Raw genomic sequence first — 14,697 nt, forward strand, 5'->3', positions numbered from 1 at the left:
AAGTACTTATAAAGGTCAACAGTTACTTAAAAGTCAATGGCTGTTGATAGAGGTTGTCAAATAAAGTTGATGTTAGTGTTGTGATCCAGACCATGACATGACAACTAGGATTACTGCATGTAACTGCAGGTGCTAGCATCACTCATGTCTTCTCATCCATTGTAGCCCCAAGCTTAAAAATTATCAAAGAGGTTAAAAAAGAGACGATGAAAGAAGAGAAGCTAATGGTTAAACCTAAATGCAAAGAATCTGTCACAGGACAGTCCAGCTATCAACTCAAAGAATAAATAAAAACAGAAAAAATAGAAACATAACCTGATTTTGTCCTTCAGAAATCCACTGCTGGATAGGGTTAAATATAACCAATCCAAAATCAATTTTAGTGTGACTATCAAGGAGAGTCCTACTGTGTGTGTGTGTGTGTGTCTGTGTGTGTGTCTGTGTCTGTGTCTGTGTCTGTGTCTGTGTCTGTGTCTGTGTCTGTGTGTCTGTGTGTGTGTGTGTGTGTGTATCTGTATGTGTGTGTGTGTGTATCTGTATGTGTGTGTGTGTCAGTTTATTTATGCCTTTTTTTCATGTGTTTGTTGTGTTTGTGCCCTGGCCATGTGCCTCCCCCCATGCTGAGCAGAAGGCAGCGCCTCTGGTGTCTGACACTGATTTGTAAAAGGGAGACAATACGGCTCATTGACCTGGCCTGCTCCACTGTCTGCTGCACATACCTCGGCCCGGCCCTCCCCTCTGGTGGCACGGCCCTTTAAACAGGAGCAGCAGATTGCCACGGGCTCGCCCAGGAGCCCCCGAGGGACTCCCAGATGACCGGGCACTCAGGTTGCATTGACAATGAGAATCTGCACGGGGGGAGGGAGGGGCCGCTGAGAGGGAGCCACGTGAGCAAATGTGACTTTTTTAGGGGCCAAAACAAAAGTTACACACTCCTGCTCAGAGGAGTGGGGGAAGGGGGAAGGGGGTGAGTCAGAGAGTCAGAAGATTTTTTTTTCGTGATTTGCCCCAAGGGGTTTCATAGCGGGGAATCCCTGTCTGTGTTTGAAAGTGGGCAACAGTTTGCTTTTTAGTTCACTTTCATGTGAATTTCTACTATTTTACCAAGAAGGCTGTAGAAAAATAGAACGTATGATTTTTTTTATACTGAAGAGATGTTATCGAAAATTCAAAAGCACAGATTTGATACGAAACTTATCTCTAAAACAATGTCAAATTATGAGATGTTTTCCACCAACAATTATATCTGGCTGGTAGGAGATCGGTTGAAGCGGACCCTAAAAGTAGTAGGTTTAGGTAACTAACAAAAAAAGGCAAAAATGTGACAAATTGATGGCATATTTATTAATTTCAAAAGGATTCCCATTGTCAACAGCAGCCCAATTGCTATTCATTCTCATTGTCAGAGTTTGAAGATGACCTTTTTCTCTCTTCGCCCCTTTCTCTGTCATTCTCCTCTCTTTCTTTTCTCTTTCACTGCTGGAGACAAGCTGTTCCCCCGTCCCTGCGGGCTACTCCCTCTCTTGTCTGTGCCCCTCTCTCTCCTCCCCTCCTTCACTCTCTGCCTCTCTCTCTCGGTTCTCTCCACCTGTTGAGCCCATTGTTTAGCAGGCAGCATTGTTGAGCTTTTATTATTTTACTCCACTCACTTTACACACCCCTCTCCATCATCTATCCATCCCTCTCTCGCCCTCTCCCTCTCTCTCTTTCGTCACTTCTTCACTTTTGTCCCTCTTTTGGGTGCTAGTATAAATAGTTGGAGAGTAGAGAGAGAGAGCAGGATTCACAAGAGAAGAGGAGAGAGAGGCAGACACACACACACACAAACATACTCACAGATACATATGCATTCACTCACTTAAAGACTTACCACTTTAGGAAAACAACATCCACACACATACTAATTCATTCACACACAGCAAGTGTCCTCTCAGTTATATTTTTACCTGACCAACACCAGCAAGGGCCTTACAAACATTCATCTTAATTTTTCGAACTTGGACCTAATTTTTCTTATACACACAAACACACAGCCACAGCAGCATGTCAGTCTCACTATGGTGCATGGAGGAGGAGCAGGAGCAGGAGCAGGAGCAGGAGCAGGAGGAGGAGCAGGAGGAAGGCCAGAATCAAGGCTTCCTGAGGGCCCAGTGGGACCCTCACGCATCAGGCCAGAGGGTGATCCAGAGGCTGCTGCAGGCAGAGACCAGGTACCTGCCCTCGCCCCTCTACACCGCACTTATCCAGAGAGATCCCCAGCGCAGAGAGGAGCTCACCAAATGGGCCCTGGAGGTAAGAGCAGCCCTGCTTATTTCCTGACTGATGTCTGTGGTTTTTTTTCAGCATGGAAAGCTGTGTTCAAGAAAGTTATTTTGAAACATTATTGTTATACATTATTATTGTTAGTATTATTATTAATAATAATAATAATAATAATAATAATAATCATTATTTTTAATAATTTTTCATGTTCTCTTTTTATCAGGATGTGAAGAGAAGTTCTGTGTTGTTCATTTCTTTCTCTGACTTTGATTTTTTTTGTAATTATTATTCAAGTAACTCAAAGGACACATAGGAATATATTTGAGTGATATGAACTGATTTTCCGCTCATTTGAATGGAAACATATTCCAACTGCTAATGTTTTGGATTTGTCCACCCGTTTGTCTGCATCTTAACTTCAGCTGTGTTGGGCAAGTTTAGGAGTATAGCATAGAGATTTCTAACTTGGATCCTCTGCCCCCTACTCTTCATCACTGACCTGAGTCCTTCCTCCTCTCCCTCTGGCAGGTTTGTTGTGAGTGTGGCTGTGACGAGGCAGTGTTCCCCCTCACTGTCTCTCTGCTGGATCGCTTCCTGTCAGCCTCTCTGACCCTGTCTGTCTCGCCCTACTGCCTGACAGCGGCCTGCGTGCTGCTTTCCTCCAAACTGACCGAAAGTGACACGGTCACGGCCGACGCGCTCTGTGCTTCTGTGGAATATGACTTCATGCCTTCCCACTTGCGGGTGAGTGGCTGCAGAGATGACCCACACTGTCAAAGCCATTTCTCTCTCTCTCCCTCTCTCTCTCTCTCTCTCTCTCTCTCTCTCTCTCTCTCTCTCTCTCTCTCTCTCTCTCTTGCTTTTAAACACACAGAAACACACACACACACACACACACACACACACACACACACACACACACACACGTCACTACCTCTCTCTCTCACACAGACACATACACTTTAAATATACAGGAGTATTTGTTGGGAATACTGGTGGTCATGTAAACCTCTGTTTACCACAGGAGATGGAACGGATTGTCCTGTCAACACTTCGGTGGGACGTTGCTGCGGTAACCCCTCAGGACTTCATGCCACACTTTCTCTCCTCACTTGGTGAGCAGAGGGATGGAGCCCCAGACTCAGGGGATTTTCTGACCACACTGCGGCGCCATAGCGACACTCTGGCTGCCATGTGTGTATGTGATTCGCGTTTCCTGGGAAGCCCTCCCTCACTGGTGGCTGCGGCTGCAGTGAACTCTGCCCTCAGAGGTCTGACCACTGAGAGTCCGGATCAATTGGCCTACATGGCCACAACACTAGCTGCACTTTGTCAGACTGACTTGGTGAGTAGCTTCTAGTAATTCTTACAAAGCATTTTAACGGTAGCCTAATTAATCACAGCTGTAACATTTCATTTTTAATACTTAAATATATATAAGTGTACTGCATGGGCTGGGGGTTACAGATTAACTGAGCATAAAGACAACAAAAAGCAAAGATGAGAGTGGAGAACAAGCATTAACAACTTACCTCTCTTCTACAATACAGGCTGTGTTGCAATACTACAGTGATGTTATTGAAGGTGCTCTCCAAGAGCGCCTTCAAAATAGAGGCCGTCGGGGAGAGCCAGTGGGAAAAGATGAGGAGGTCGAGGTCGAGGACGAAAGAGCGGGCACCCCGACAGACCTGCGGGAGATCGATTTTTAATCCGGGAGAACTCAAGAAGCAAAGAAATATGCGAATCAATCTCCATGTCCACACCCCTGTTGATCAGTGAAACTGATGTAAAATTTAAAGAACGTTACATTTGGACAGCTTACCCTGAATGTTGACCTGTCCTGATATGACTTTGTTATTTATGTGCTTATAATTTATTACATTTTATTTTATTCGAGTGTTTTTCTGGTGCCATATTTATTGTTTCTGTTGCACTGCCTACCTATGATGTCGATATACTTGTGTTTACGTTGTGATATTTAATTGTTTATCATTCTTAATTTATTATTTAAACATTTATTTATTCGTTGTCGTCTATATTTGAGCAAATATATTTATTTTATTCTTCCAGGATAACAAAACGGTATTTGATGTTAAAGTATCTATTTTTCAGAATAAAATGTTTTATAAGTAAAGTATTCATTCTTTCTCTACGTGACGAAGAAGACGTGGAGCTATACCGACCAGATCACAAGCTACAGGCCAAATCTCATCAGAGACACCTGTAAAAGATTTTAATATCATCCAGCTGTTAGCTACCACACAAATCTGGGATCAAGAAAGGAAGTAGGCTACTCGGCTAGCATAGGCAAGCATAAGGGTGTGCATTTAGTCCTGGATATTGATGCAATACATGAAATAGTTTATCTGTCACCGTGAAGTAAGGAGAAACTATTTCAATATTTCTCATTAGATGAACCCCCCTTCACCCAAGCTTTTATTATGAAAACAAATGTAAGTACCGTCGCTGTCTGATAACGTCATAAGTAATCGCAAGTAAGAGTTGTGTTGGAAGGAACATCAGATGTTGGAAGGTATCCGGTGAGGCAGAGGCTACATACAGTCTTTATTATACTAACTTGACTTATTGTATATTTGAAATCAGCATTCGTATAAATCCTTCGGACCACATAACAGCATAATTACAAAGTAAGTAAGCGTGATTTTTTTTATGACGCATTTTCAACATGACCGCAGAGGTTCAAATTGCGACTCTCTAAATATTATTTTGAGAGTCACGGATGAATTGCTCAATACCTGTAACAATGACGGCATATATGTGCATAAAGGAAACGAGGGACTCTTTCTCTGTTATGGCTCTATTTCTTATTTATTTAGATTATTATATCCTCGCTTTCCTCGGCGAATACTTGATCCATCATCGGTTTCCTGTAAGCTGTGCAGTCCACTATTTCCCAATGGCGTTCAGAGGCAAATCAAATACGTGGCACAATTCTGATATTAAATAGGTCCCGAAGGCGTATGGTAACTCGTTCATTGTTCGTTGTTGCCTACGTTGTTTGCCCAGCCGTCTTCATGTTTGCTTTACTTGACATAGTTGCTAACATTACAAGACAGAAGAAGAGAGGATGCTGCCACGGCTGCCAAGTGAATAGCTATTTAAAACCTAACAACAGAGCAAGGCCCTTGAAGATGACAGTACTCACGAAAGAGTATTCCATTCTCTCTCTCGCTTTTTTTTCTCTCTCTCTCTCTCTCTCTCTCTCTCTCTCTCTCTCTTTCTCTATCCCCCGCTCTCGTGTTTATGTAGGGTAGGCAATGGTACCAATGGTGGTCCTGTAGGCTTTTGGTCTTCAAAGGACAATAAGCAGTATATGCCTATCATTAATATTTTTAAAATGTTTGTTGTTTTAATATCATAATGCTTTTCATGTCTTTGTATCACTGCTCGTGTGTACTTAAGGAGGATGATGAAACCTCATTGGCTGCTGCTGCTATCACTCTCGTTGGAGGTGATGGCGGTACCCATTAAACCCAACCCTAATCAGCAGGAGGTCCCTCCCCCTAAGGAGGAGATACAAGATGAGAATGCAGTAAGAGGCTCTCTACTTTGTACCATGCTGTGTGCTTAAATACATGGATGTCTTTAGAGTTTGGCATTTGATGGGTGACCTACCACTTCCTTCCTTTAAACAGGACACAGGGCTGTATTATGACCGGTATCTGAGGGAGGTCATTGAGGTGCTGGAGACAGATCCTCACTTCAGAGAGAAGCTGCAGACAGCCAACACTGAAGACATTAAAGTATGTGACCTTCAGTCTCTATCTCCTCTATCTGGTTTCGGCCGCATTTGATCATTCCTTTGTCTCATTTGATAAACGCTTTGTCTTGTGACTTGTTTGTTATCTCTTCCTGACTCCTGGACCTTTTGTTTCTTTTTGATTATGCCAGAGTGGACGTCTGAGTAAAGAACTGGACCTGGTTGGCCACCATGTCAGAACACGGCTGGATGAACTGAAGAGACAGGAAGTGTCCCGCCTAAGAATGCTGCTTAAAGCCAAAATGGACAGCACCAACACTCAGAGTATGTGTCTCCTCTCGCTCTCTCTCCCCCTCTCCCTCTCTCTCTCTCTCTCTCGGATTATGATTTTATTAGGATCCCCATTATCTGATGCAGCAGAACATCAGCTACTCTTCCTGGGGTCCAAATAAAACATGACAACAGATAAGACCATTACACTGGTGTGTTTGTGTGTGTGTGTGTAGAAGTCTGGTAGATGATTTAGATATTAATTAATTCTCTCTCCTTGTTTCTGTCAGGTGTGCAAATGGATCACATCTCACTTCTTAAACAGTTTGAACACTTGGACCCTCACAACCAGAATACGTTTGAGGCCAAAGACCTGGAGCTTCTCATCTCTACGGTATTTAAAGAAGCCTCACATTTAACAGCTACTCATTTCATAGGAGAGAAACGTTTGTTGCGGAGTTAGCTGATGTAGTGCTTGCAATGTTATTCATATGCACTACTAATCATAAATGTAGATTGTGTTGTAAATCATTGTGGATGAACAGTTGTGCGCAATGGACTTTCACATAATCAGGGGAACCACAGACAGATGATGCTCCACATCAATTGTCTTCCTCTCTGTTGTTTACTTTCTGAATAAAAGCATCCTTTGCCATTGGAAAAACCTTCCTACAGCTTGTGGCAACCCCCTTCCTCCATCCCCTAACCCGTTATCACTGTCCTTCTTTATTTTATATTAATGGACTCATGTCCACAGTTAAACAGGTCAATCTGTCTTGTTTTGTCAGATCCGATGTAACGTGTGGGTGTGTGTGTGTGTATATATGTGTGTGTGTGTGTATATGTATATATATATATATATATATATATATATATATATATAATTATTATTATTTTTTTTTATTTTTTTTTTAACAATCACTTAAATATAACTTATTTAAAAATGAAATATGAAGTTCCAGGCCCTTAGCAAGGATATGTGTTGAATGGTTGTCTGTGTCCACGGCAGGCCACCAAGGACCTGGAGAACTATGATGCGGAGCGGCACGAGGAGTTCAAACGCTACGAGATGCTGAAGGAGCATGAGCGGAGGGAATACCTGAAGGGCCTGGACCAGGAGAAGAGGGACCAGGAGGAGAAGAGGTTGGAGGAGCTGAAGGAAAAACACCGGCAGCATCCCAAAGTGAACGCCCCGGTATGAGAAAAAAAAACTAGTTTAGTTCCTCAAGTGGCCTTCTATTTTAGTGTGGTTTCTATTTTCTTCTGTTCATTTGTACACCTCCTCATTTTTGTTTTTAATCCCCCTCTTTCAGGGCAGTGTTGCTCAGTTACGTGAGGTGTGGGAGGAAACCGACGGTTTAGATCCACAGGAGTTTAACCCCAAAACCTTCTTCAAACTGCACGGTACGTTCCTTCCTTATCCTTTTCTCTCTCTCTCACACCCACACACACACACACACACACACACCCTCTCTCTCTGCCTTCCCTCTCTCTTTCTCTCTCTCTTTCTTTCTCTCCTCCTTCCTTTTCCCTTTGCAGCCCTCCAACATCTCAGTGGCCTTCCATGGCACATTTTCTCCTTGAGGTTGATGAGTATTTCTTTCTATTCCTCCCTGAGCAGATACCAATGGAGATGGCCTGTTGGATGAGCAGGAGCTTGAGGCTCTCTTCACCAAAGAGGTAAGAGAGGATCCAGTCATCTCCAGACCCATTGTTTTTCATATTCTCCCTAAGTGTCTGTATCATTATTACATATAGTATGAAATGAGTATTATGTATTTCTATATATTTTATAATTATACTTGTATGTATGGTCTGTCTGTCTTTCAGCTGGAGAAGATGTACTTGCTTTTATTATTTTAATTATGCCGCTTACCCATGGTCTGTCTGTCTTTCAGCTGGAGAAGATGTACTTGCTTTTATTATTTTAATTATGCCGCTTACCCATGGTCTGTCTGTCTTTCAGCTGGAGAAGGTCTATGACCCAAAGAATGAAGAAGATGACATGATGGAGATGGAGGAGGAGAGGCTGAGGATGAGGGAGCATGTCATGAAAAATGTAAAGCGCAGTCTATCTCCTCTCCTCTCACCCTCTCATTCTCTTTCTCCCACTCATAACCACACACACACACACTTACACCTTTTGCCAGTCTTGAATCTGTGTTCTCAATCATCTCATGCTTTTTTCCTTTCAGGTGGACATCGATCACAACCGTGTTGTCAGTCTGGAGGAGTTTCTGAAGTCGACCGAGAAGAAAGAATTTAACAACGCCAAAGAATGGCAGGTGAGGAAGCGTTCAGGATGGCCTCCGCCATGGTTGCTGCGGTGGCTGTTGAATACTTTTTTGTTTTAAATCTTCTCTCATCTCCCCTTCTTTCCTGCCCCCTTCCTGCATTTGTGCCAATCAGACCCTGGACGACACGAGGCCTGTGTACTCCGAGGAGGAGCTTCAGCGCTTTGAGGTGGAGCTCCGTGATAAGGAAGCGGAGCTCGGCAGGAAGGCAGAGAGTCTGAGGCAGGAACAGGATCTATTGCAGGAGAGGGGCAAAGCTCTGGAGGCCCAGAAGAGGGAGTACCAGCAGGTAGGCATGGAGCTGCGTCACAGCCTCTCTCCTGTCCACATAATCAGCCATGTCCAATTCCCCAATCAAAATGATTTCACCCTACTACTGTGGACAGTCTCCTTTGATCGAGGCATTTTTAGGAATGAGGATAAACAGTCTTCTGACTTCAGACTTTGGTCTTCGAAGTTTACAGTTCACAGTTTACATGGCCGTATACAGAGGTTGTGTTTTTCCACATGTGCTTTGTTATCTTAACTTTTGTCCAAGAAGTCGGTTAAATGTATGTTTTACTCTGTTTTTAGCTAGTTTTCTTCTATAACATAGTTTAAAGGTATAGTATGTTGTTTTTAGTAGAAATGGAATATAGTATCTATGATTGTTTTCCTTACTGTATTATAACCTATAATTTATAAATCATTGTATTTTTCGTTAGCATAGAATGAGCAATTTGTATCTATATAGGGAGTGGGTCGTCTTCCATGAAGTCTGCCATGTTGCAACGCCCTGTTTCTACTGTAGCCCAGAACAGACAAACCTAAACACTGGCTCGAGATAGGGCTTTCCGCGTTGTTATAGCATTGCACAGCCACCGTAGGTACTCACACATGCTTATAGTGAAGGGTATTCGGCTGTTCAGCAATTCAGCAACCGTGCCACTAGATGCCACTGAAAACTACACACTGTCCCTTTAAGCCCTACCAGCAGTAACCGACCAGCACAGTAAAGGAGATATGCTGTTGCCATGGAGACTTGTAAGGATACACTTTGCTTCTAGCATCCTCGTTATAGAGATTGGACATCTGAAAAATGGCAGTTGTGTGTGACTGCCACACTGTGTGTAACTCAGAATGTTACAGAGTGAGCAGACATCAAGCAGAGTCTGACACTTCAACTAGGACATGTCCTGCAGTCTTGAAACATTATTGTTGTCTGGTACAGGATTCATCTATGTTTTTTTTTTTTTTTTTTTGTTTACAGGCCGTTAAGGAAATGGCACAGAGACAGAAACAGCAGCAGGAAGTGAAGGAGCAGCCCCCGTCGGGTCCTAATGGAGAGCTGCTGTTTCAGCAGGGGATAAACAAGCTCGCGCAGGATGAGCCAGGTGACCACTGACATGCAACCAGTATGGCGTGAGGGGAGAGCTTGTGCCTGGTGCTCAGCTGGTGGAGCAGGGCTCTAAAGGCCCACGGTCTACCACTTGAGCCTTTGACCTTGCTGTCGTGGTCATGGGCCCTAGCAAACAGCAAGGTCACAGGCTTGATTCCCTGGAAGCTGACCTGCTTATAAAAATGTGTGTCTTGCCCGTTCTGAGTCGTTTTGGGCAAAGGGGGTCTCCGGATGAATAAATAGACAGGATCAGTTGTTAATAGCCAATCGTTTCTGTCTCTTTCATTTGGTGTGAGACTTCTGCTTACTTCACTTCAGAATCGTGCAGACTGTGTATGACCTAGTGTTGCTTTCCACACGGACGGCATGAGTTTATATATGTTCGCTGTTTTCCAGTTGGGAAAGTCCCTGTTGAGAATGATGCCGAGGTCCAGAGCAGTCTCCCAGCCGAGCCACCACAGAACCTCCCGCATCACACGTCTTAACGCCGGCCCCGTCAGAACCTGCTCCATACTCCACATATCTCAACGAGAGGGCCCCCGCACACTGTCCTGACGCCCCATTTCTTCAGACTTCCTCTCCCCGACACTTCCTCATATTTTGGCTGCTGCTTTCTTGCAAAACTCACACAATGTCCCAACAGGTTTCAGCTGTTCATGCTTGACGCTTCCTTAAGCACCCTATTTAAGTGAGATCTTACATGCACTGGTTTTGGTAAGATGTTCAAATAGCCTCTCCTTCGTCATGCCTCAACACAGTGTCTTAAGAGATTCCACACACAAATTAAACAACCTTCCGGCAGTAGGCATTAAGTCATAATCCCACAGTAGTGTGCGTGTGGCTTGTGTGCCCCACCCCCTGTTAGCATAGGCTGCATAAGCCCTGTGTTCTGCATGCATGCACTGCCTGAACATTCCCGAAAAAGGCATTTGTTGGCCAATAGCATCTCTTTACGGACTGCTGTTCGGCTATCTGGATTAAGTGAGCAGAATGCTGCTTTGTTTTTAAATACGCCTTGAGGTTTCTTTTTGCCATTTTCAAACTGTGGTTAGCTTTTGTGAATAATTTTTTTTATAAGGCATAAGCTGTGTGAGTGTGTGGAGGTTGAATTGATACTTTTAGTGAAGTGAGTTTTTTTTTTTTTTTTTTTTTTTTTTTTTAAACATACCTCTTTTTAGTTGTGTGCCTGTTTCGTTTTTGTAGTGAATCGTGCCTGTCATGCGAGTCATCAAAGTAATTTTAACTTCTGGAACAAATTGGAAGTGGGTGGAGGACCACAGCCAAGACAGACATCCAGATTCCTTCAGAAATTGCATTTATTGATAGAACAAATCAAATCAATTATCGGTCTAGAGTTGATTTGTCTAAGAAAATCATATGGTCTGTTAAAATGGAAACAGTTGACTTTTGTTAGCCATTATTGTGCAGGTGAGGGTCAGACATCATCTGACTCTGACTAAGTTTTACCAGTGCATGGAAGGCGTTGGCTCGTTACTCTTCTTATTGGCCACCTGACGGAATTCTTCTTGTGGGATTTGAAATTCTGTGAACGTGTGTGAACCTGAAGCGCTGGTTCCAAGCTTAGTGGGTCCTTATAAGTAATTTTCACGTTTTGGTTGCCAGTGAGAAACACTATCCATCTGAAGCCCACCCAACTAGATTTAAACCTGACATTATTCAGCCTATCACTCGTTTGTCCACATGGTTTCATTAGTTGTTTTTTTTTTCCCCCTGAACTGTTTCTTTGCCTGAGTGTTTTTTTAATTTATTTTTTAATTCATGCATCCAAGCATACAGTAAACAGTTAAATGCCAATGAATGGCATTAAGGTTGGCACAAGACAAATGCCATTTTCTTAAAGCTTGTGTTTCACTGAACAAACATCCAGATATCCGCCAAGTGGTAGCAGTGTTTTTCTTAAGTGGAGAGTTCATGTCTGTGGTTTATTTGTAAAGTATAATAAAGACTTCGAACAGGATACAATGTGGTCTGGTGTGGTACTTCAAGGTGTAAGCAGTCTGCTTGTGTTCAGGAATACCATACTGCCTGCTTTGACTTGCGTGTGTGTGTGTGTGTGTGTGTGTGTGTGTACACACATGTTCACATATGCACATACCTCTCCACCATTGCATAATGACCCTTCACCCCCTGCTCAAAGGGTGGACATTTAGAATGTTCTGGTCTTAACTCCCTTGTGTCGTGTGAGCACATATGCACACATCACTTTCTTCATTCCTCACATGTGGGGCATTTAAAAGTATTGACTTTTCTGTCAAAGCGATCATTTCGATCAAGCGAGTTTTCTGTTCTCTTTTTGGTAACATTGGGCCATCTGTGGCATATTGTGAGCCCTTTGCTTATACGATGCGCATTCCTACTGCACATTCCATTGCACTTGATTGACACATTCTCTCTGACCCTCAGAAACCCCTGTGGCTCCACCTCTCAGGGTGGCAGCCCAGCTGTCACCTGCCAATCACTGTCTTGTGATGCTGACACTGTGTGTGTGTGTGTGTGTGTGTGTGTGTGTGTGTGTGTGTGTGTGTGTGTGTGTGTGTCTGCATGGGTGTACATGTGTACCATGTTCTTATGGTAAGTTTGCAGCTGCATTTTCAAGTGGCTCATTCAAATTAATACGACCAATATTTTAGTATGAATGGCCTGCATTTCACCTGTATCACATAGTTCATTTAATAGTGAAGATGCTACCTATTTGAAACCACCTCCATGATGAAGAAGGACCAGCCCAGGCTCTGTTTGGGAGGAAATATGGCACTATGTGATCCCCATAAATAGCAAGAAACATTGGAAAGAGAGGCACACATACAGGATTAAACAGTATACGCTTTGCTGCGGAAGGATGTAAGAGCAAAAAATATATAAAAGCAGAGATGATTCACTATAGAAAGGCCTTGGTTTGGCCAAGAGGATGCAGTGGAGTGTGTGAAAAGGATGAATGTCTAAATCCTTCACGTGGCTGTGTGGGCTGGGTGATGAATCATCCGCTCTTTGTTGTGTGTGTGTGTGTGTGTGAGAGAGAGAGAGAGAGTCTGCTTTTGGATTGTGGCTGACCCTTGCATCTCCACTTATCCTATAGGCCTGCATCTTTCTGTTCGATGACTCTGTCTGGCTGTTTGTTTGGTTCCTGTTGTCTTTCTTTTCTTCTGTGTGCCCTTCTTTCAATGTGTGCAGCACATGTTCAGAGTTAATATGGTGTCCAGAGGTCAGAAAAAATAATGTGTGTCCATGTGGCATCAGTGTGCTCATGTGTGTGTGGTATTAATGGCCACTAACAGCTCCATTGAATTATGTGAGAATATCACCCCATGTATTATACCTCTGCTGCAGGACTTGGCTTCATGGGAGTACCATGGTCACCGTAGCACTTCAGTTTAGGATTCATTTCTAGATCTAAAATAAGAACGTGTACTATTCCTTCTCTGTTTTCGTTAGCAAGAAAATGTTCTTCGTTTTCGTTTGGTTTCCAAAACGCATGCTCAGTCAGTGCCCATCGTGCAACATCATCACTCTCGCAATTAACAGCTGAAATTAGGGCATGCTGCAATACGCGATTGAGACACCAGAGAGCGCCATCGGCAGCGAAATCCGTTGTCAGCATAATTTTGGCGTGCCATCACAATCCTACAGCTGCGTGCAGAGATGCCGACGTGTGAAGTCGCTCTGTCTCACGCTACTTACACAACGAATTCACCCGCCCCTCTCGGCTACTAGGATGTTACACCACAAAACATACTTATTCATCACAGAGACAAAGTTTAAATACGCCTTATACTTCCCATGCAAATGAAGGTATAAATAAAACACGCCAGTTTGAGAGTGCTGTTTGGGGCTCTCATTTTTAGGTCACCTCACAACGATTTAAGAGGACGATACAGCTCCACTGCAGCTAATGACTGCTACTAAACTCGTGTGGCTGTCTGGCACTGTAGCAAAAACTGTTCTTAATTTTAAGCGGCATCCCTCAGCCTTACGTGATAACCTAATTAGTCAATAATGTTATTCTCATACAAACATAATTTCATTAACGCCCGATGCAATGACTTAAAGTGGTATACCAGAAGAATACGAATATCCTTTTATTTATTATCTGGCATGTCTTCATTCCCCGTTAAAACATTTCAGATATTAGCAAACACATGACTGGTCAATTCAAGCATGCTGTTCACAAAAAAAAACAGATATCCATCTGACAGAATAGAGAATTTATGTTTGTGAAGGCAATCATACCTAACTGTTAATAGTCTGTGGAAGAATGGGGGTTCCTAAAAAATAAATAAGGGCAACTTCCATATGAAAGTGACTTTTATTAGTTTTTTCCCACCTCTGTCTTTGACATCTTTTCACAAATATTCACATAGGCCTACAGTGCGATTCCAACAAGCCCAGAAGACTTTCCATTTTTTCTGTCACTTTGCAAAAATTGACAGTTTTGGACAATTATTACCAGAGAAATGTTGCTCTGCATTCAGTCCAATAGCCCCTGCATGAGGTCTTTGAATGATAAAATCCCTCTGGCAGGTCCCAAACATCTTTTGTAAAAAACAAGCCACATCCTATTTCTGGTAGGCATTACATAGTGTTTAGTATTACACAATATCGGTGTAGTAGTCCCTTCCTGACCTGTTCATCTCCCCCCCCCCCCCCCCCCCCCTCCTTTCTGTTAACTTACATTTCTGCTTGCATGGCCACTGGACTATATTACCAAATACGCTTGCTCTGCTTCTGCACTTCTAACATCAGACATGGTAGCC

General features: G+C 43.2%; 2 protein-coding genes across 2 annotated transcripts; both read left to right on the plus strand.

Annotated features, from left to right (window-relative positions):
* Positions 1 to 2,064: 2,064 nt before the first annotated feature.
* ccndx (cyclin Dx) lies at positions 2,065 to 3,971 on the plus strand (the record flags this gene model as incomplete). The annotated part of the gene is made up of 4 exons (XM_080856232.1): positions 2,065 to 2,292; positions 2,791 to 3,006; positions 3,287 to 3,607; positions 3,813 to 3,971. 4 exons carry the CDS (start codon positions 2,065 to 2,067, stop codon positions 3,969 to 3,971), a joined length of 924 nt encoding a protein of 307 aa, XP_080712358.1.
* Positions 3,972 to 4,770: 799 nt separating this feature from the next.
* nucb1 (nucleobindin 1) lies at positions 4,771 to 11,908 on the plus strand. The gene is made up of 13 exons (XM_080855833.1): positions 4,771 to 4,910; positions 5,686 to 5,815; positions 5,919 to 6,026; positions 6,175 to 6,307; positions 6,544 to 6,647; positions 7,263 to 7,448; positions 7,567 to 7,657; positions 7,875 to 7,933; positions 8,220 to 8,312; positions 8,449 to 8,538; positions 8,663 to 8,836; positions 9,797 to 9,920; positions 10,322 to 11,908. The coding sequence occupies exons 2-13, from the start codon at positions 5,690 to 5,692 to the stop codon at positions 10,408 to 10,410; spliced, it is 1,377 nt and encodes a 458-aa protein (XP_080711959.1). The 5' UTR covers positions 4,771 to 4,910; positions 5,686 to 5,689; the 3' UTR covers positions 10,411 to 11,908.
* The last annotated feature ends 2,789 nt before the right edge of the window (positions 11,909 to 14,697 follow it).

The sequence above is a fragment of the Sprattus sprattus genome, assembly GCF_963457725.1.
Source record: "Sprattus sprattus genome assembly, chromosome: 18".
NCBI lineage: Eukaryota > Metazoa > Chordata > Actinopteri > Clupeiformes > Clupeidae > Sprattus > Sprattus sprattus.